The sequence below is a fragment of the Hyla sarda genome, chromosome 4 (genome assembly GCF_029499605.1).
Source record: "Hyla sarda isolate aHylSar1 chromosome 4, aHylSar1.hap1, whole genome shotgun sequence".
NCBI lineage: Eukaryota > Metazoa > Chordata > Amphibia > Anura > Hylidae > Hyla > Hyla sarda.
This window is the reverse complement of record NC_079192.1, coordinates 214139610-214159436: the sequence shown is the minus strand read 5'-3', so window position 1 is coordinate 214159436 and position 19827 is coordinate 214139610. Positions and strand designations below refer to the sequence as shown.

Here is a 19827-nt window from a genome sequence, read left to right as displayed (position 1 = left end):
CATTCAGTCAGCATTTTAACCCTTTAGGTGTTACATAGTTACATAGTTACATAGTTAGTACGGTCGAAAAAAGACATATGTCCATCAAGTTCAACCAGGGAATTAAGGGGTAGGGGTGTGGCGCGATATTGGGGAAGGGATGAGATTTTATATTTCTTCATAAGCATTAATGTTATTTTGTTCCAGGAATGTATCTAATCCTGTTTTAAAGCTGTTAATTGTTCCTGCTGTGACCAGTTCCTGAGGTAGACCGTTCCATAAATTCACAGTCCTCACGGTAAAGAAGGCGTGTCGCCCCTTGAGACTAAAATTTTTCTTCTCCAGACGGAGGGAGTGCCCCCTCGTCCTTTGGGGGGGTTTAACCTGGAACAGTTTTTCTCCATATTTTTTGTATGGGCCATTAATATACTTATATACGTTTATCATATCCCCCCTTAAACGTCTCTTCTCAAGACTAAACAATTGTAACTCCTTTAATCGCTCCTCATAGCTAAGATGTTCCATGCCCCATATTAGTTTAGTCGCGCGTCTCTGCACCCTTTCCAACTCCGCAGTGTCCCTTTTATGGACAGGTGCCCAAAACTGAACAGCATATTCCAGGTGAGGCCGTACCAATGCTTTATAAAGGGGGAGTATTATGTCCCTGTCCCTTGAGTCCATGCCTCTTTCACAGGAATAGCAGCAAAGTGAAGGAGAAAATTCACAATCTTCATTTTTTACACTCGCATGTTCTTGTAGACCCAATTTTTTAATTTTTACAAGGGGTAAAAGGAGAACATTTATATTTATATTTGTAGCCCAATGTGTCTCGAGTAAGGATATATCTCATTTGTCTATGTAAAGTGTTCGGCGGGCGCAGTAGAGGGCTCAGAAGGGAAGGAGCGACAGGGGGATTTTGGAGCGTACGTTTTTCTGAAATGGTTTTTGGGGGGCATGTTGCATTTAGGAAGCCCCTATGGTGCCAGAACAGGGAAAAAAACACATGGCATACCATTTTGGAAACTAGACCCCTTGAGGAACGTAACAAGGAATAAAGTGAGCCTTAATACCCGACAGGTGTTTCACGACTTTTGAATATGAAAAAAAAATTGAAAAAAATTTCGCTAAAATGTGTGTTTCCCCCCAAATTTCCCATTTATGCAAGGGTTAATAGCAGAAAATACCCCCCAAAATTTTTAACCCCATCTCTTCTGAGTATGGAGGTACCCCATAAGTTGACCTGAAGTGCACTATGGGCGAACTACAATGCTCAGAAGAGAAGGAGTCATATTTGGCTTTTTGAGAGCAAATTTTGCTCGGGGGGCATGTCACATTTAGGAAGCCCCTATGGTGCCAGGACAGCAAAATAACCCCCACATGGCATACCATTTTGGAAACTAGACCCCTTGAGGAACGTAACAAGGGGTACAGTGAGCATTTACCTCCCACTGGTGTCTGTCAGATCTTTGGAACAGTGGGCTGTACAAAATTTTTAATTTGCACAGCCCACTGTTCCAAAGATCTGTCAGACACCAGTGGGGGGTAAATTCTCACTGCACCCCTCATTACATTCCATGAGGGGTGTAGTTTCCGAAATGGGGTCACATGTGGGGTTTTGTTTTTTTTGCGTTTGTCAAAACCGCTGTAACAATCAGCCACCCCTGTGAAAATCACCTCAAATGTACATGGCGCACTCTCCTTTCTTGGCCTTGTTGTGCGCCCCCAGAGCACTTTGCGCCCACATATGGGGTATCTCCGTAGTCGGGAGAAATTGCATTACAAATTTTTTCCCTTTTACCTCTTGTCAAAATGAAAAGTATGGGGCAACACCAGCATGTTAGTGTAAAAGATTTAATTTTTTTACACTAACATGCTGGTGTAGACCCCAACTTCACCTTTTCATAAGGGGTGAAAGAAGAAAAAGCCACCCAAAATTTGTTAGGCTATTTCTCCCGAGTACGGCGATACCCCATATGTGGCCCTAAACTGTTGCCTTGAAATACGACAGGGCTCCAAAGTGAGAGCGCCATGTGCATTTGAGGCCTGAATTAGTGATTTGCATAGGAGTATTCTACGCCAGTGATTCCCAAACAGGGTGCCTCCAGCATGCTTGGACAGTCAACGGCTGTCCGGCAATACTGAGAGTTGCTGTTTTGCAACAGCTGGAGGCTCCATTTTGAAAACAGTGGCGTACCAGATGTTTTTCATTTTTATTGGGGAGGGGGGCTGTGTAGGGGTATGTGTATATGTAGTGTTTTTTACTTTTTTTATTTTATTTTGTGTTAGTATAGTGTAGTGTTTTTAGGGTACAGTCACATGGGCAGGGGGGGTTACAGCAATTTTCCCGCTGCGAGTTTGAGCTGCCGCGCAAAATTTGCTGCATTGCAAACTTGCAGCCTGATACTCACTGTAAGCCCCCTGCCCATGTGAATGTATCCTGTACATTCACAGGGGGGGGGGGGGGGGGGGACCTCCAGCTGTTGCAAAACTACAACTCCCAGCATGCACAGTCTATCAGTGCATGCTGGTAGTTATAGTTTTGCAACAGCTGGAGGCACACGGGTTGGGAAACACTGATTTAGGAAACAGACAATGTTTCCCAACCAGTGTTCCTCCTGTTGTTGCAAAACTACAACTCCCAGCATTCTCAGGCATGCTGGAAGTAGTACGGCAACATCTTTAGAGCCAGATGTTGCCGAACTACAACTCCCAGCATGCTTGGAGTTGTAGTTTTGCAAGATCTGGAGGACTAAAGTTTGTAGACCACTAATACAGTGGTTCCCAATCTGTGCCCTTCCAGATGTTGCAAAACTACAACTCCCAGTATGCCCAAACTGTCCAGGCATGCTGGGAGTTGTAGTTCTGCAACATCTGAAGGGCCAGATGTTACAGAACTACAACTCCCAGCATGCCTGGACAGTAAGGGCATGCTGAGGATGTGTAGTTTTGCAACATCTGGAAGGGCACAGTGGTCTCCAAACTGTGGACCTCCAGATGTTGCAAAACTACAACTCCCAGCATGCCCAGACGCTAAGGGCTGTCTGGGCATGCTGGGAGTTGTAGTATACAGGGTCCCAATACAGCAATGCATGTCGCTTTACGGCGACGTGCATTGCTGTAAAGGGCCCGACCGCGGCTGAAGATCTACTCACCTGTCGCCGCCGCCGCCGTCTTCCTCGCCGGGATCCGGGTCTTCAGGGACGAGGTAAGTACCGGGGCCGGTCCCCAGCACTCCCCCGTCCCCCGCCGCGTCCTCCGGTCTTCCTCCCGTCCTCTCCGGACTTTCAGGGGCCGGGCAGGGCGGGAGGAAGTAACCGCCCCCCCCCCTGCGATTGGTCGGTTAACTAACCGACGGATCACAGGGGATCGGAGGAGGTGGCAGGTTTGCCACCTCGCTCCTATACGTTAGCATGGTCCTGGCTGTCTGTGACAGCCGGGATCATGCGAAATTACCGGGCGGTCGGGTCCCAGAGACCCGATCAGCCCGGTATCGCCGCAGATCGCAAGGGCCCCCATGGCCCCCCTCGGCGTTTGCCCTGGATGCCTGCTGAAGGATTTCAGCAGGCATCCAGTCCCGATCTCTGCCCGGCGAGCGGCAGGGACCGGAAAAGGCCATGACGTCGAGGGACGTCATTGGTCCTTAAGGCCCAGGGTGCCATGATGTCCCAGGACGTCATTGGTCCTTAAGAGGTTAATGATAATAATAAAAAGCAATCTGATTGGTTGCAATGAGCACCTACACAACTCTTCCTCTACACGAGTATTGATCATTTCCCCCCAAATATGTGTGATACTGACTTTACAATAATGGCCCTTATTTACTAAGAGTGTTGTGTAGGTTTCTTTGTGGGTTTTAATTCCCTACAATTTATTTTCCACGGTATTTACTAAGGTTTCCCTACATTTTCCACTTTCCCTACATTTTGCTTTTTTTTACACATGCTCTGATCTGTCGGGTTTTCCTCAGCTCAAATCCACCACATTCTCTGTGGAAACCTTAGTAAATTTGCTGGGTTTTTCACGGTGGCCACGCCCTTTTTCGGGTTTTCTTAGCAATATGGAGAGTTATCCTGGGTTTTTTCAATTCTTGTGCAGAATCTGGCACACAACCCGACTATACATGTCAGGTTTTCAATAGTAAATGAGGGCCAATGTGTCTAAGTGTATTACTTCCTGCAGCCTATAATGAGTGATACTGCAAGCTCTCAGCTGTGTATCTAAGCATCTATGTGTTAGAACAGCTGCTCTGCAATATAATGCTTGCTGAGAGGTAATGTTAGTATAAATAATAATGCTTGTTGAGAGGTAATATCAGTATTAATAACAATTAATTAATTATTATCAAAATATTTACAAATTCTCCATGAAGAGAATACAGTGCCCCCCGACCTGCGATGGCCCCGACATATGATAAAATCGGCATACGATGGCCTCTCAGAGGCCATCGCATGTCGATGTCAGCATCGACATACGATGCTTTTTTATGTCGGGGCCATCGCATTAAGTGCTATTCGGCAGCGCAAAATGCTTAAGCTGCTGCCGGATAGCAGCTTAATGTTCCCCGTGTGGTGCGGTGAGTATTAATTACCCCTCCATGATGCTCCGGGGTGCCCTTCGGGTCCAGCGCTGGTCCTCCAGTGTCTTCTCGGCCCTCTCCAGTGACGTCAATACGCTGTTGCGCACGCCGTCCCGTCATCCAACAGGAACGGTGTACGCAGCGGCGTAATGACGTCGCTACGCAGGCCCAGTAAGGCCTTGCGGAAGACAGCAGAGGACCGGAGAAGACCAGGAGAGCCCAGCGGAGGCCCGGGGTCACCATCGAGAGCGGCGGGACGTGGTCCGGAGTGGCGGGGCAGGTGAGTACAGCTTCCTATACTTTACTTTGCACGAATCCCTCAACATACGATGGATTCGACAAACGATGGCTCGTTTGGAACGAATTACCATCGTATGTTAAGGGACTACTGTACTGAATTATAATCCCACAAATAAGAGTTTAGCGTTCCGTAATTCAAGGAATTAAATATTCTACTGTAGCTACTGTATATATATATATATATATCCATATATATATATATATATATATATATATATATATATATATATACTGCAAAAGGGCCAAGTTATTTTCCCACATATCAATCTACTGTAGCATATACACGTAAATGGGATTCATTTCTAGAATGGCATTATGCCAGAAAATGGGATTCAGTAGGAACCTATATCAAAACCTGTGTAGAGTAGGAGTGGTGCAGTTGCCCATAGCAACCAACCAGATCGCTTCTTTCATTTTTCACAGTACTCTTTAAAAATGAAAGAAGCAATCTGATTGGTTGCTATGGGCAACAGCACCACTCTTTCTCTGCACAGGTTTTGATAAATCCCCCCCCTAGAGGCTACATATGTCATTTTGTAATAATCATTTGAGTTGGTCCGGTATTAAAGCTCTGTAACACTAAAGAACACCCGCTTTCCTTTTGTGCAGTCTTTATAAGATTTGCGCTCCAATTAAAAAAAAGTTTATTCCATATATAGGTCTTTAAAGTTTATTGGCTCTTTCAATTTTAATATTTAGTAGGTGTCATACTTTATGCCGTGCAATATGTAGTGGATAAACCGAACAAGTGAAATAGTTTTAATAGCTTGGACAAAATAAATAAACTGGCTTTAAAACTTAGGGAATGACAGGTGTATACCTTAATAGGGTTTATTCCATTTAATGAAGAATTGGGATTTTAGTAAACTTAATGGATTGGTAGGTATACCTAAAATGTAAAGTAAATTTGGATGAAGAAAATTTTTTATAGGCCATTAATATATTCATTATAGTAGGTTTGGTAGTCAAACACTAGTATAAAGCCGAAAGACACTGTATGGAAATAGTCCAATTCTGTGTTCAGCTTTACCGAATACAATTCTGCTGATGGCGCCATTATAACAGTGAATATATGATAAAATCAATCTGAAAGTACATTTGTGTGGATTGGATTGGAGTGGATAGTCTTTCTTTCTCAAACCAGTTTAATACTTTTCACATATTAAAGTCTTTACTAAAGAGGATATTGTAAATTTCTAAGTTCTTTTTTTGGGGCTTACTTAGTTTTTATTTCAAAAAGGACAATGCACTTTATTAAAATCATCACACATACATATTAAGTGCCCAATATGAGTTTTTTTTATTTTTACCAGGTCTAGTTGAGCTTTACACACCATTTCATAAGCATATGGCCCCAAGATGTTACTATATCATGAAACCTGCAGTCATAGATACATCGGCCTTGTCCCAAAATAATTGACCTCATCATAATCTATTATGTATGGTATATACGGTAGCAGATCACAGACTAGGCAAACATTTACCTAATGATTGCACTGTAAAATGGCCAAATAATACCCCAACAATATGACCACTACAAGTTCCAATATAACCATAATTGCACCAATATAACCATCATAGCCCATATAGCGGTCATATACAGACCTACACTGATACTCTGCAGAATATAACCCCACTGTAGACCTTATATTCAGTTCAAATAACTTTTCCCCCAGCACCCAGAAGTGGTGTCCCCCACTCAGTAAAGGTGCCCTCTTATTGCCTGCTCCTTATTAGTACTGCCCCATTAGTTCCACCTTATTAGATATAATGCCCCCTAGTACTCCTCACTTAGATTTAATGCCCCTTACACAGTTAGAAGGGTACTCCCCTGGAAAACCTTTTTCTTTTTTTTTCTTTTTTTTTTAATCAACAGGTGCCAGAAAGTCAAACAGATTTGTAAATTACTTCTATTAAAAATAATCTTAATCCTTCCAGTACTTATGAGCTGCTATATGCTACACATGAAATTGTTTTCTTTTTGAATTTCCTTTCTGTCTGACCACAGTGCTCTCTGCTGGCACCTTTATCCATTTTAGGAACTGTCCAGAGCAGGATAGGTTTGCTATGGGGGTTTGCTCCTGCTCTAGATAGTTCCGGACATGGACTGAGGTGTCAGCAGAGAGCACTGCGGTCAGACAGAAAGGAAATTCAAAAAGAAAAGAACTTCCTCTGGAACATAGCTGATAAATACTGGAAGAATTAAGACTTTTAAATAGAAGTAATTTACAAATCTATTTAACTTTCTGTTACCAGTTGATTTTAAAAGAAATGTTTTCCAGTGGAGTACCCCTTTAAAATGCTCCCTAGTGGCTACCATGCCATTATAAAGCCCTACAGTGCCCATTACACAGTATTTTATTATAACTGAATATGACGCACTGAGAGGTAATTCCTTTTATCCTCACCCCCAACTCAATTATAATGCCCTTTATTGTTGGTGTCCCCTTAGTGTTCCCTAGACAAGTGACCTAATCGATAAAATAAATGAATACTAACCTAGCCCTGTTCACACAATAAACATAGAAACTCTTCATATTTAGAATTGCAGGGGTCTTTGCCCAGCATCTCATAAGCTGCAGGTTTGAACTGGCCTGTAGCTTATGAGTGTGAATGGTGGAATTGGGGGATGGGGGCAGCAGATTCCTACTCTGCCATATTACTTAGCTATAAAGTGTTGGCTAATTGATACTGGTAGTTGCCTGGAGATCCAGGGGAAAGGTACTATGATAGATACTATCACCCCTGTTACAGACTTGATGTAGTAAACATTTAACTCATGACATGCTATTGATATGTAGATAAAGTTTGCTGCATAATGGTAATTGACATGATAAATGTGACTTCAGTTTATTCAGTGGAAGAGAAACAATGAAAAAAGTCTAATTTGCACTACCACGAAAAATTCTTCCTGATCTTATATTTGACTTTCAGAGAGATCCCACATTGAAGAATAGCGTCATACAGTAACACTTTAATAATCCGGCTTGCTCTTAGAATTGGAAAAAGCTAATTATCGGGTGACAATTCTTAATCTAAATACTTCCAAGTCTAAATATATCATTATTGCACGTCAACAATACATTCAAATGTGACTATAACACTGCATGACAGTAATAGGATTTAATATAATATTGACCTACGAGTGCTCTTTTAGCGATTCGGAATACATGGATTTGTTTTCACACAGCTCTAAAAAAAAGTTGTAATGAAAACTATATCTCAGAAACATCCTGCACTCCATTCAGAATAAATTGGCCGTGTCAAAATAAAGAGGAAAATATTTTGATGAAGACAGCTGAGAAGCACCTCCGACAGCATGATAATAAATACATTTGCCACATTTGGGATTACAAATATAACCTTCTGTTCTTGTAATGCCTCATTCCAGCCTCATAGCTTGTATAATAAACAATACATCAAGAAGATGTTCACATCAATTCCTCTTATGGAATGAGGCAGTGTCACCACAAGAAGTTGCTTCTGGTTTGTAATAAATAAATATATGTATATATATATATATTATATATATATATATATATATATATATATATATATATATATTTTTTTTTTTTTAAGCGTGTGTGATCTAAACACCAAGAACATTGTAAGGCATATGACAGCCTATATGGTAAACTACAGTACATAATACCAAATTTGATATATGATACATATTTCTTTTACCTTTTAGAATTTTTCTTTTAGAATTTCACAGAAATGCACAAATTATGGCATAATGCTACATCTGAGAATGCGAGGCATAGAAAGTCTTGCTACTTCTACTAGTGCAATTATTTGATGAGATCACACTCAAACCAGATAAAATAATTATTAAGATCGTCATGGCAATGTCAGTATATGTTACAACATTATTGACCATTGGTACATACTTAAATGGGCACTGTCAGATGCACAAACTTTTTATATGTTGTACATCTTGGAAAAATATTAACCTTTCTAATACACTTTATAAGCACTCCTCTGTGCTCTCTCCTGTCTGATAGTACTCCTCTGTGCTCTTTCCTGTCTGATAGCACTCCTCTGTGCTCTCTCCTGTCTGATAGGACTCCTCTGTGTTCTCTCCTGTCTTTTAGGACTCCTCTGTGATCTCTTCTGTCTGATAGTACTCCTCTGTGCTCTCTCCTGTCTGATAGTACTCCTCTGTGCTCTTTCCTGTCTGATAGCACTCCTCTGTGCTCTTTCCTGTCTGATAGCACTCCTCTGTGTTCTCTCCTGTCTTTTAGGACTCCTCTGTGATCTCTTCTGTCTGAAAGGACTCCTCTGTGCTCTCTCCTGTCTGATAGTCCTCCTCTGTGCTCTCTCCTGTCTGATAGTCCTCCTCTGTGCTCTCTTCTGTCTGATAGGACTCCTCTGTACTCTCTCCTGTCTGATGACACTCCTCTGTGCTCTCTCCTGTCTGATAGTACTCCTCTGTGCTCTCTCCTGTCTGATAGGAGTCCTCTGTACTCTCTCCTGTCTGATAGCACTCCTCTGTGCTCTCTCCTGTCTGATAGTACTCCCCTGTGCTCTCTCCTGTCTGATAGGACTCCTCTGCGCTCTCTCCTGTCTGATAGCAATTTTCTGTGCTCTCTCCTGTCTGATAGCACTCCTCTGTGCTCTATCCTGTCTGATAGCACTCCTCTGTGCTCTCTCCTGTCTGATAGCACTCCTCTGTGCTCTCTCCTGTCTGATTGCACTCCTCTGTGCTCTAGCCTGTCTGATTGCACTCCTCTGGGCTCTCTCCTGTCTGATAGCACTCCTCTGTGCTCTCTCCTGTCTGATAGCACTCCTCTGTGCTCTCTCCTGTCTGACAGTACTCCTCTGTGTTCTCTCCTGTCTGATAGTACTCCTCTGTGCTCTCTCCTGTCTGATAGCACTCCTCTGTGCTCTCTCCTATCTGATAGGACTCCTCTGTGCTCTCTCCTGTCTGATAGGACTCCTCTGTGCTCTCTCCTGTCTGATAGGACCCCTCTGTGCTCTCTCCTGTCTGATAGCACTCCTCTGTGCTCTCTCCTGTCTGATAGCACTCCTCTGTGTTCTCTCCTGTCTTTTAGGACTCCTCTGTGCTCTCTCCTGTCTGATTGTACTCCTCTGTGCTCTCTCCTGTCTGATAGCACTCCTCTGTGTTCTCTCCTGTCTTTTAGGACTCCTCTGTGTTTTCTCCTGTTTTTCAGGACTCCTCTGTGCTCTCTCTTGTCTGATAGTACTCCTCTGTGTTCTCTCCTGTCTTTTAGGACTCCTTTGTGCTCTCTCTTGTCTGATAGTACTCCTCTGTGCTCTCTCCTGTCTGATAGCAATCCTCTGTGTTCTCTCCTGTCTTTTAGGACTCCTCTGTGATCTCTTCTGTCTGATAGGACTCCACTGTGCTCTCTCCTGTCTGATAAGACTCCTCTGTGCTGTCTCCTGTCTGATAGTACTCCTCTGTGCTCTCTGGTGTCTGATAGTACTTCTATGTGCTCTCTCCTGTCCTAGAAGACAGAGGAGTGCTAGCCCACCCTCACTTACTGGACTTTGTCCATGCCTGCGCTTCAGCTTGGACAAAGACATGATTTTATAAGCCATGATTTCTATAAAAAGAAAATAGAATTCTCTTATTAAGTATATTAGAAAGGTTAATTTTTTGCCAAAATATACAACATAAAATAAGTTTTTGTATCTGACAATGCCCATTTAAGCTTTAATTATTGGATAAATTAAAAGAAAATATGCCTACACATCTTATTGTTCTGAGACAGTTAGGTCGGAAATCTAGATGACAATAAAACTGCCAAGATCAAACGAACTTCAGCTCCAGCATGAGGAGACACAGGCTAAGCTGGGTGGTACAGTTGATGAGGCAGCCATACCACGCTCAGTGAAGTTCTATTCACAGGCTTCTATCATCAGAAAAGATCAAGCAGTCTTGAAACTTGGGACTTGTGCCTTAATCTCTTAATTTATCTCTAACATTAATATATCCATAGATTTATGGTATGAGATTACCAGCTTTTCTCAACAACATGATTTCCTGACACTCTGATACTAAAATAACGTAAGGTAAAAAGTACCACAGCACTCACATTCTGCAGGTAAAAAAATGTGGGTTCTTCTAATGAGGACAGCAAGTTACATCAAGAGAGAGCGAGATGACAGGACTACGGAGTTCAGTTAAAGCAGCAGAGGCTGCGAAATGGACATAGTCCTGTCATTACAGGCAGATGTAGCAGGCATCTGCCTTTTAATGGGGTACTCCACTGGCCAGCATTCGGAACATTTAGCTCCGAACGCTGTGCGCACGCTGCAGGGGTCAGCCCTGCCCCCTCGTGATGTCACACCCCGCCCCCTCAATGCAAGTCAATGGGAGGGGGTGTATTGATGTAACGTCATGAGGGGGAGTGAACGACCCCCCGCAGCACGCGCACAGCATTTGGAACTAAATGTTCCAAACGCTGGCCAATGGAGTACCCCTTAAAAGGGCAGAATTGGGTCCCAAGGTTGCACTTCCAAGCACGTACTACCTCAAACGACCCATGATGTACACATATGTCAGTGGTTGGGTAAGAGTTTTAAAAGGGGTTCTCCAGCAAAAAAACTAAAAATGTATGTGCCCAGATATTTGCTAATAAAATAATGAAAAAAAAAAAAAAAAGCTGCCACTCAGTTTCCCAGAGCTGCAGATGCTACGCCACATCGCCTCTCCACCAAGGGACACATCTGTGTCTGTGGAGGTCGGTGAAGACCGGGTGCCCTTATATTGCAGCAAGAGAGGTAAGTATAGTTTTTTTTATTTATTTTATTGCACAGTCTGGGCACATATAAATTTTAACTTAGAAAAACTAAAGGAAAGATAAGAGCATACACTTGTGAGTGTTTGTGCCAGATCCCTAATACTACTACTACTTACTACTACTGTTAGTAATGTAAAGAAAAAGCCATTTATCAAAACCCTGACTAGCTTTTCCATAACAACCAATCACAGCTCAGCGTTTATTTTACCAACGCTTGTTAGGATATGAAAACTGAGCTGTGATTGGTTTTTATGGGCAAAACAGTTTTTGACCTTAGATTGCTTAATAAATCTGGACCTATATCCCCAACCAGTACAATTTGAACCACATGTGCCTGCATTTGCATGTATCTCCCAAGCTGTTTCCATTACTAGATGCTATTGGGCACCAAAAGATAAGAGCAGATTCGTTCATGTAGAGTCTTCCTGCCAGAGGGGTAACTTAAAGCTTTTGGGCCCCAAGTATGAAGAATCATTAATATTTCTCATATAGGACAGATGAACTTTTTGGGACCTCTTAAACTTCAAGGCCAGGAGCAGCCCCTGGAGGTAAGGCCCAGCTTTCTCCCTATCTATAATACTTTACCACACACCAGTTTCCTTATTAGTTGCTTGTCATTGACTGGAGAAGAGTCTTTTGCATGCAGAGCTATGACTTCCTATGGATCTGAAGCCAGCAGCATACATGCAAAATGAGTCATTCATTAGCTGCACAAGGAGAAGACAAGACTACAGAATAGAGGGTTTATCCCTTTCTAAGTAACAGTGAAAGGGAGTTCAAGATCAATGAAATGTTATGTTATATACAGAATTAAGCATTTTTACAATGTGGCACCAGAATGCAAGTTATCATAATATAATTTAGTTGGCCATGCTTATTCTTAACTTGCAGTAACTGCACTACCCTGCAAGATCATTACAGGGCACAACCCAACATGTGCCTTATATGTCTTCTCATGTGACAGAGGGGGCACTGGGCTTCCTTAGGCACCAGGGCCCAGGTGAATGACTGCACACCCTTATAGCTATACTTCTGTTTACATGGCTATTGATCCACAAGCTTTTCTTCTGGTAAGGAAATGCATTGTCTCTGTTATAAACATCTGCACCTGTCTTAAAGTGAGTGCACCTTAATTGGCATACGTTTGGTAACAATATAATTCACTACATTTTTGAATCATTCATACTAAATGTGACATGATCACACAGAATTATCCAATGTATCTGCAGTTTATCTTTGGTGAGTTTTTAAGCCTTAAATCGTGTGTTGTATTTTGACCTTTTTTTTATCAGTATACAATTAGTACATCATTTATAAATCCTTCAATTAAAGTTTAATGTATGTGGCTGTATACTAGCTCTGTACAAAATCATCATACAATGCGGAAGTATAGGGCCCTACTGCACAATACATAGTGGAGTATAGGGGCCTACTGCACAATACATAGTGGAGTATAGGGCCCTACTGCACAATACATAGTGGAGTATAGGGCCCTACTGCACAATAAATAGTGGAGTATAGGGCCCTACTGCACAATACATAGTGGAGTATAGGATCCTACTGCACAATACATAGCGGAGTATAGGATCCTACTGCACAATACATAGCGGAGTATAGGGCCCTACTGCACAATACATAGTGGAGTATAGGGCCCTACTGCACAATACATAGTGGAGTATAGGGCCCTACTGCACAATACATAGTGGAGTATAGGGGCCTACTGCACAATACATAGTGGAGTATAGGGCCCTACTGCACAATACATAGTAGAGTATAGGGTCATACTGCACAATACATAGTGGAGTATAGGGCCCTACTGCACAATACATAGTGGAGTATAGAGCCCTACGGCACAATACATAGTGGAGTATAGGGCCCTACTGCACAATACATAGTGGAGTATAGGGCCCTACTGCACAATACATAGTGGAGTATAGGGCCCTACTGCACAATACATAGTGGAGTATAGGGCCCTACTGCACAATACATAGTGGAGTATAGGGCCCTATGGTACAATACATAGTGGAGTATAGGGCCCTACTGCACAATACATAGTGGAGTATAGGGCCCTACTGCACAATACATAGTGGAGTATAGGGCCCTACTGCACAATACATAGTGGAGTATAGGGCCCTACTGCACAATACATAGTGGAGTATAGGGCCCTACTGCACAATACATAGTGGAGTATAGGGCCCTACTGCACAATACATGGTGGAGTATAGGGCCCTACTGCACAATACATAGTGGAGTATAGGGCCCTACTGCACAATACATAGTGGAGTATAGGGCCCTACTGCACAATACATAGTGGAGTATAGGGCTCTACTTCCCCTTCATATGTCTTCATTATCAAATTGTGGCAGGCTCTATTAAAAGACAAATATTTCTTCCCTAAAAGCAATACCTTTGTGATGGCTGCCACAGGGTGTGCCTATGGCTGTGTGGTGGGTGTGAAGCCTTAGAGAGTCCACGTGTGGCCATACAGATTCCGTACATATGTCTCTGCAGTGTGTCCAGACCTTTTAGTGCTTTGCATCAATAAAACAGGCTAAAGATGGTCCTTAAAATTGTTGCAGCTGTCATAGATATAGAGACGTATTTAGCAGGACACGTGTCCAAGATTTTAAAAAATGAATCACCTGTCCATGTGACATCATGCATTGTTTTGCCCCTTGGGCTACATAAAATCACCAGATGACAAGTTATAAAAGGCATGAAAAGCTTTTCCCTTTCTCCAAGATTATATAAGAAAATGTACTAAAACACAATGTACAACTCTACTTAAAAACGAAAAACAAGGATAAATATGCTGCTTTAGTTCAATGCAACAAGTAGATCTACGGGTGGCTAATGATTAAGAATCCATCCTGAAACCAGTAAATTAAAAAAGTCATTTTTGTGAAGCTGTTGAGAGGGGTTCCAGGTAGAAATCAATCTGTCTAGCAATTAAATGCAATTATGGCTCCAGCAGATGCAGTGCCGTGCAAATGGAATATCAATGCAAGTGCCTAAGAACAGACACAGCCATTATTCCTGAATAAATACCTGCATTAAAGTTATGAATGGATCCATTTCTTCTTCAATTAATGACTAGGTACAGCTTAATTTGTATGCGTCTTCCTGTTACACCTCCTTACTAAATGAATGGCATTAAGACGTGTTGTGGATGGCACTGGCACAAGACTGCACATAACTACAGCCACATTCCGAGAAACATCACAGCCTTGTTTTTTGTTATTTTCTGTTGGCTTATCCACACTTACATATCTAAACGATAGCAACCTGTAAAATATACTGTGGACATTTTATCGATATTGTGCACTATTTTGCTTGTCACACGGATAATGTAAATAAAATGACTTCCGTGGGTAACATTTATTTCTGTATTCTGAAGTGTAATATACAGTGTACTGCACTAGGCAACGTTCACATAAAGAAAATCTCTAGCTACATTCCGTGTTATGTAAAGTATGCCCAATGTTACAAATAAGAGCTAAATGTCATTCTAGGAAAAATATAAACCAACAACAAAATGATACCAGCGAAGAGCATAACAAGAACATGGCAAAGTTCTTCTCAGTGTTGACTATGTGAATGTTCATTGATAAATGGGGCTTGTCAGATGTTCTCCTTTGCATACAAGAAGAGCTGTAACTTTCCTTAATGAGCATACGGACTCTCAGACAAAATGTGCTGAGCTGTAGCCAACTGTGAAAATAGCTCACAAGTTGACATCTTTAAGTTGAGATGCAAGTAATTTGTGTTACTATCACCGTCGCAGCCCTGTGATTATAACACGCAGGTGTGCACTTACAGGTGTTGTGCGGAGACCACTATTCTTTTACAAGACGCGTTCTTCTGTATCAAATCTGCACCAGAAAAGGCTATTACAAGAAAAAGCAATGGAGCATATGCTCATTGCACAACTACTGTTACATATCGTAAAACATATATATAATAATAAGGGGCTTTGTTAAAAACCAAATACAAAATGTAGCTATTCCTACAACTGTAAAACACTTTCCAGCACAAATGTATTTTAGACGCTTGCAAGATAATACTTAAGCTGCAAATAAAGACAACCTCTGATCTATTAATATAAGCAGCACAGACTTAAAAACACAGAGCCTTTACCTTTAAGGGTACATGATATGATAATCATAATCCTTTGAAATGGTCCTGTTGGTTCTCTTTGCATTGCATCTTCCTTGAGAGAACTGAGCCCCAGTGTTACCACACAAAGTCCCTGGCAGAGGCGGGCATGGGAGGGCTAACAGACCAGTGCCCCAGACAAAATAAAACTGTTTGTTGTAGACCTTGAGCGTGAATACATGGAAAGGGAGGTGCTTGATGAAAGCACCAATGAAGATATGACTACTTCCTGCGTAGTGGTTCTCATCCAAAATGCTCTTTCGCTGCTGCTTATTTACATAATGACCATGTTTATGCAAATCTGGCGCGGAAGGGGTTATCAGGACCCTTTCCAGAAGAACCGTGAAAACTTACCATTCTCTTTGCACTCTTCTGGGGGTTTAGCTTTCTTTGCTAGTCGTGGATCCAGCCATGACGTGGTCTTTGTGTTGTGACTGAAAAGAAAAAAAACACTACTTTGAGAAGGGGACATTGAAAAGAATAACATTCATTTCTCCTAGAAAACAAAAGGGAAGAGAAAGGGGGTTATTTCCAGAGAACTGCAATGGATACACTTAATTTTCCCACTGGTTCTAATTATCCCTAAAGGAGTCTTAAGAGTAATCGTGCAAGGCAGCTGTAAATTTGGCATCCTGAACTCGCAGCTATTTTTATTAAAATCAACCAGCACGTCTGCCAAGAGAGCCTCATTGAAGATTCAGAGCTCATTCACAGCTAAAGGAATGTATTAGATACACACAGTTCTGCGTTCAGACTAGTGCTCTCAGTGAGTCTCTAACCACAGTCACAGGTCAGGCAGGAATTAGGTGCTGATTCAACTGTGTTACATGCGCATTTACTCATTAATAATCACTGGCAATGTTGTCAGAATATAACCAAGCTTGCCCCAGGAAATCCAACATTTCCTCCAATAACAGTGACAGCTCATAAGCAAGTGTTATCAACTCTGTGGCACAAATATCACATTATTAGTATGCCTGCTACAAATCCCACCGAAAACACATCGCAGTGGCTATTGCTGCTATGCCGAGAAGACCTTTCATGGTCAGGTGGAATGGATGAAATAAGATTGAAACCCCAGTGTTCTGATATACAAATGGTACTGCTTAACAGCGCACATATATCTACAGAGTCTAGGGTTTATTTATTTGTATTATGATTGCTTTCATTGTTATTTTTTTATCATTTTTACTTTTTTTTTTATATTAAAGTGTACCCTCAATATTTAAAAAAAAGAAAACAAAATAATTTTTTAAAAGGGCTTCGTTGGAAGTGTCTTCCTCCGTTTTTGATACAGCACTTCTATATAATGATCGAGAGCAAAAAAGATAAATACTATTTCTGCCTTCTTTCCTGAACAGTCAGGCACCAGCCCACAGCTGCACTGTTATATATACAGTCATTATTCTTGAGCACCATGTTTATACAGTTCATCAGAATAAGGTCCTCATAACTATTTATCAAATCTTTTCAATCTTTCGTACCTCCTTTACTGTATTCTTAGGCAGGAGATCCAATAACACATAGCCACTTAGATGTGCATACATAAATAGTAAAGTGTCTACAATAATCCCTAGGCATTTGTGGCACGAGTGGTCTAACAGGAAGAATTGTGACTACTAAATGGCCTGATATGGCATGGCTATCTATACAACTACATGGCTCCATTATTTTGGTACCCTACAGCAATTATTTGGGAACTATATGGTATGGTATCCTGTTTTTTTTTGTTTTTTTATGATTGCCATGCAAGAAAACAGTAGCCAAAATTTCCTAATACAACGGTCCCTCAACTCACAATGACCTTAGATTACAATATTTTTAACATACAAAGGTCTTTTCTAGACCATTGTAACTTGAAACTGTATTCAACATTCATAGCTGCAGACAGTCCAGATCTGCAAAACGGGTCAATGGCTGGAAGAACCGACCAATCAGAATGGGCATTTCACTGGTAAAACACCTTACGGAAGTGCATGCACCGGACGGCTGTCTGTTAGAGCCTCTCTGCAGTATGGAGGCAAGTGGGTGGGGAGAGGGGGAGGTACAATATCGAGATATCGTTATCTACTTATTTTTCTTTAATCCTTACTTTTTTCTATTTTTGGATGACATTTTATGGCTTCAGAACCAACTACCATGTTTCATTAGAGTTATGATCCCAACATACAATGTCATCCTGGAACCAATTAATATTGTCACTTGAGGGACCACAGTACTGTCTTACATACATTGCAAACATTGAATAGGCAGTCTAAAAATGCACCAAATTTATCACAGTGGTTCAGGTTATTTAAAATCTAGAGCATATTTACATGATCTAGGTTACACTAAATATTAGTTATCTTATTTTACTCCATGTGGCTTCCAATGAAGCCACATCCAAAAGTGTCTAAAAGTGTTGAAAACTCATTTTAAAGGGGTATTCCAGGCCAAAACTTTTTTTTATATATATATCAACTGGCTCCGGAAAGTTAAACAGATTTGTAAATTACTTCTATTAAAAAATCTTAATCCTTCCAATAGTTATTAGCTTCTGAAGTTGAGTTGTTGTTTTCTGTCTAACTGCTCTCTGATGACTCACGTCCCGGGAGCTGTGCAGTTCCTATGGGGTTATTCTCCAATCATCCACAGCTCCCGGGACGTGACATCATCATTGAGCAGTTAGACAGAAAACTTCAGAAGCTAATAACTATTGGAAGGATTAAGATTTTTTTATAGAAGTAATTTACAAATCTGTTTAACTTTCCAGAGCCAGTTGATATATATAAAAAAAAGGTTTTGCCTGGAATACCCCTTTAACTGTGGTGCAAATCACGTAGGCCAATTTTTTGACATCCCAAATTGTGGCAGAATTCTGGCACAGTTGCAATAGTAAATCTACCCTAAACAAAAAGACAAAATAGATGTGTTCTCGGTGCACAGATTAGACAAGCAATAAAGCTAAGAAACTTTTTTTTTAGAGTGCTCAAATACCAAAATAAATTGTTACCTTTACAGGTCAGAGGACAATTGTAAGCAATAAAAACAAGTGCACAACTGTATAAGAGATGAGATACGAAGTGTGTAGTATCCCTATCTTTGATGTGGTAATGACTAGGCATAGATAGCTAATGTACAAAAATGCAGGACTGGCCAAGAAATAAGCACCAAGCACTTATCTTAATCACTAGGAAGGAGTTGTAAAGCAGGCGGGCTGTCATTTTTATACCACTTCATGTTGAGATATCTCTTAGGATACTGCAATAAATCCTAATTTTCTTGTAGAAAAAATATGATTTCCCTGATTCTTAAAGCTGATAGGGTACTCCGGTGAAAAACTTTTTTTTAAATTTAAATCAGCTGGTGCCAGAAAGTTAAACAGATTTGTAAATTACTTCTATTAAAAAATCTTAATCCTTCCAGTACATATTAGCTGTTGAATACTACAGAAGAAATTATTTTCTATTTGGAACTAGAGATGTCGCGAATTGTTCGCCGGCGAACAGTTCCCGGCGAACTTAGCATGTTCGCGTTCGCATCACCGGGCGAACATATGTGAAGTTTGATTTGCCCCCTATACTTTAACATTGCGGTAAACTTTGACCCTGTGAGTCAGAGTCAGCAGACACATTACAGCCAATCAGCAGCAGTCCCTCCCTTCCAGACCCTCCTACCTCCTGCACGGACGCCATTTTACCCTCATTAAGCATGCTGCAGGCTTAGAAAGTGGAGGGACAGAGAAGCTGCTCCTGCTGTAATAGGGAAAGCGATAGGTAGGTTGCTGCTAGGTAGTCCACTTTACTCCTAAAGCACTAGTCTAACACCTGCTTTAAGGACAGCACCCAAAAAAGCCCTTTTTAGGGCTCAAATATCAGTCCGTGTGTCTTACAACAGCTGGAGGCACCCTGGTTGGGAGGGAACCGCTGGTTAAAAGGGATACTCCAGTGTAAAACTTAAGTTTCTTCAAGCAACTAACTACAGTATTAAAAGGGCTATAAGTTCAGTCCATGTGTCTTGCAACAGCTGGAGGCACCCTGGATGGGAGGGAACAGCTGGTTAAAAGGGGTA

At 41.5% G+C, this 19827-nt stretch overlaps 1 protein-coding gene across 14 annotated transcripts in view; it reads right to left on the bottom strand.

The window, feature by feature from the left end:
- MAGI2 (membrane associated guanylate kinase, WW and PDZ domain containing 2) overlaps window positions 1–19827 on the bottom strand; it is a 923418-nt gene that overhangs the window by 301041 nt on the left and 602550 nt on the right. For all 14 annotated transcript variants that reach the window (XR_008892612.1, XM_056573436.1, XM_056573435.1 and 11 more), the window contains one exon: window positions 16132–16211. Coding sequence is in view for 13 of the 14 variants with exons in the window: in XM_056573436.1 (XP_056429411.1) it covers window positions 16132–16211 (80 nt within the window). In the remaining variant the exon portion in view is untranslated. The remainder of the gene's footprint in view (window positions 1–16131; window positions 16212–19827) is intronic.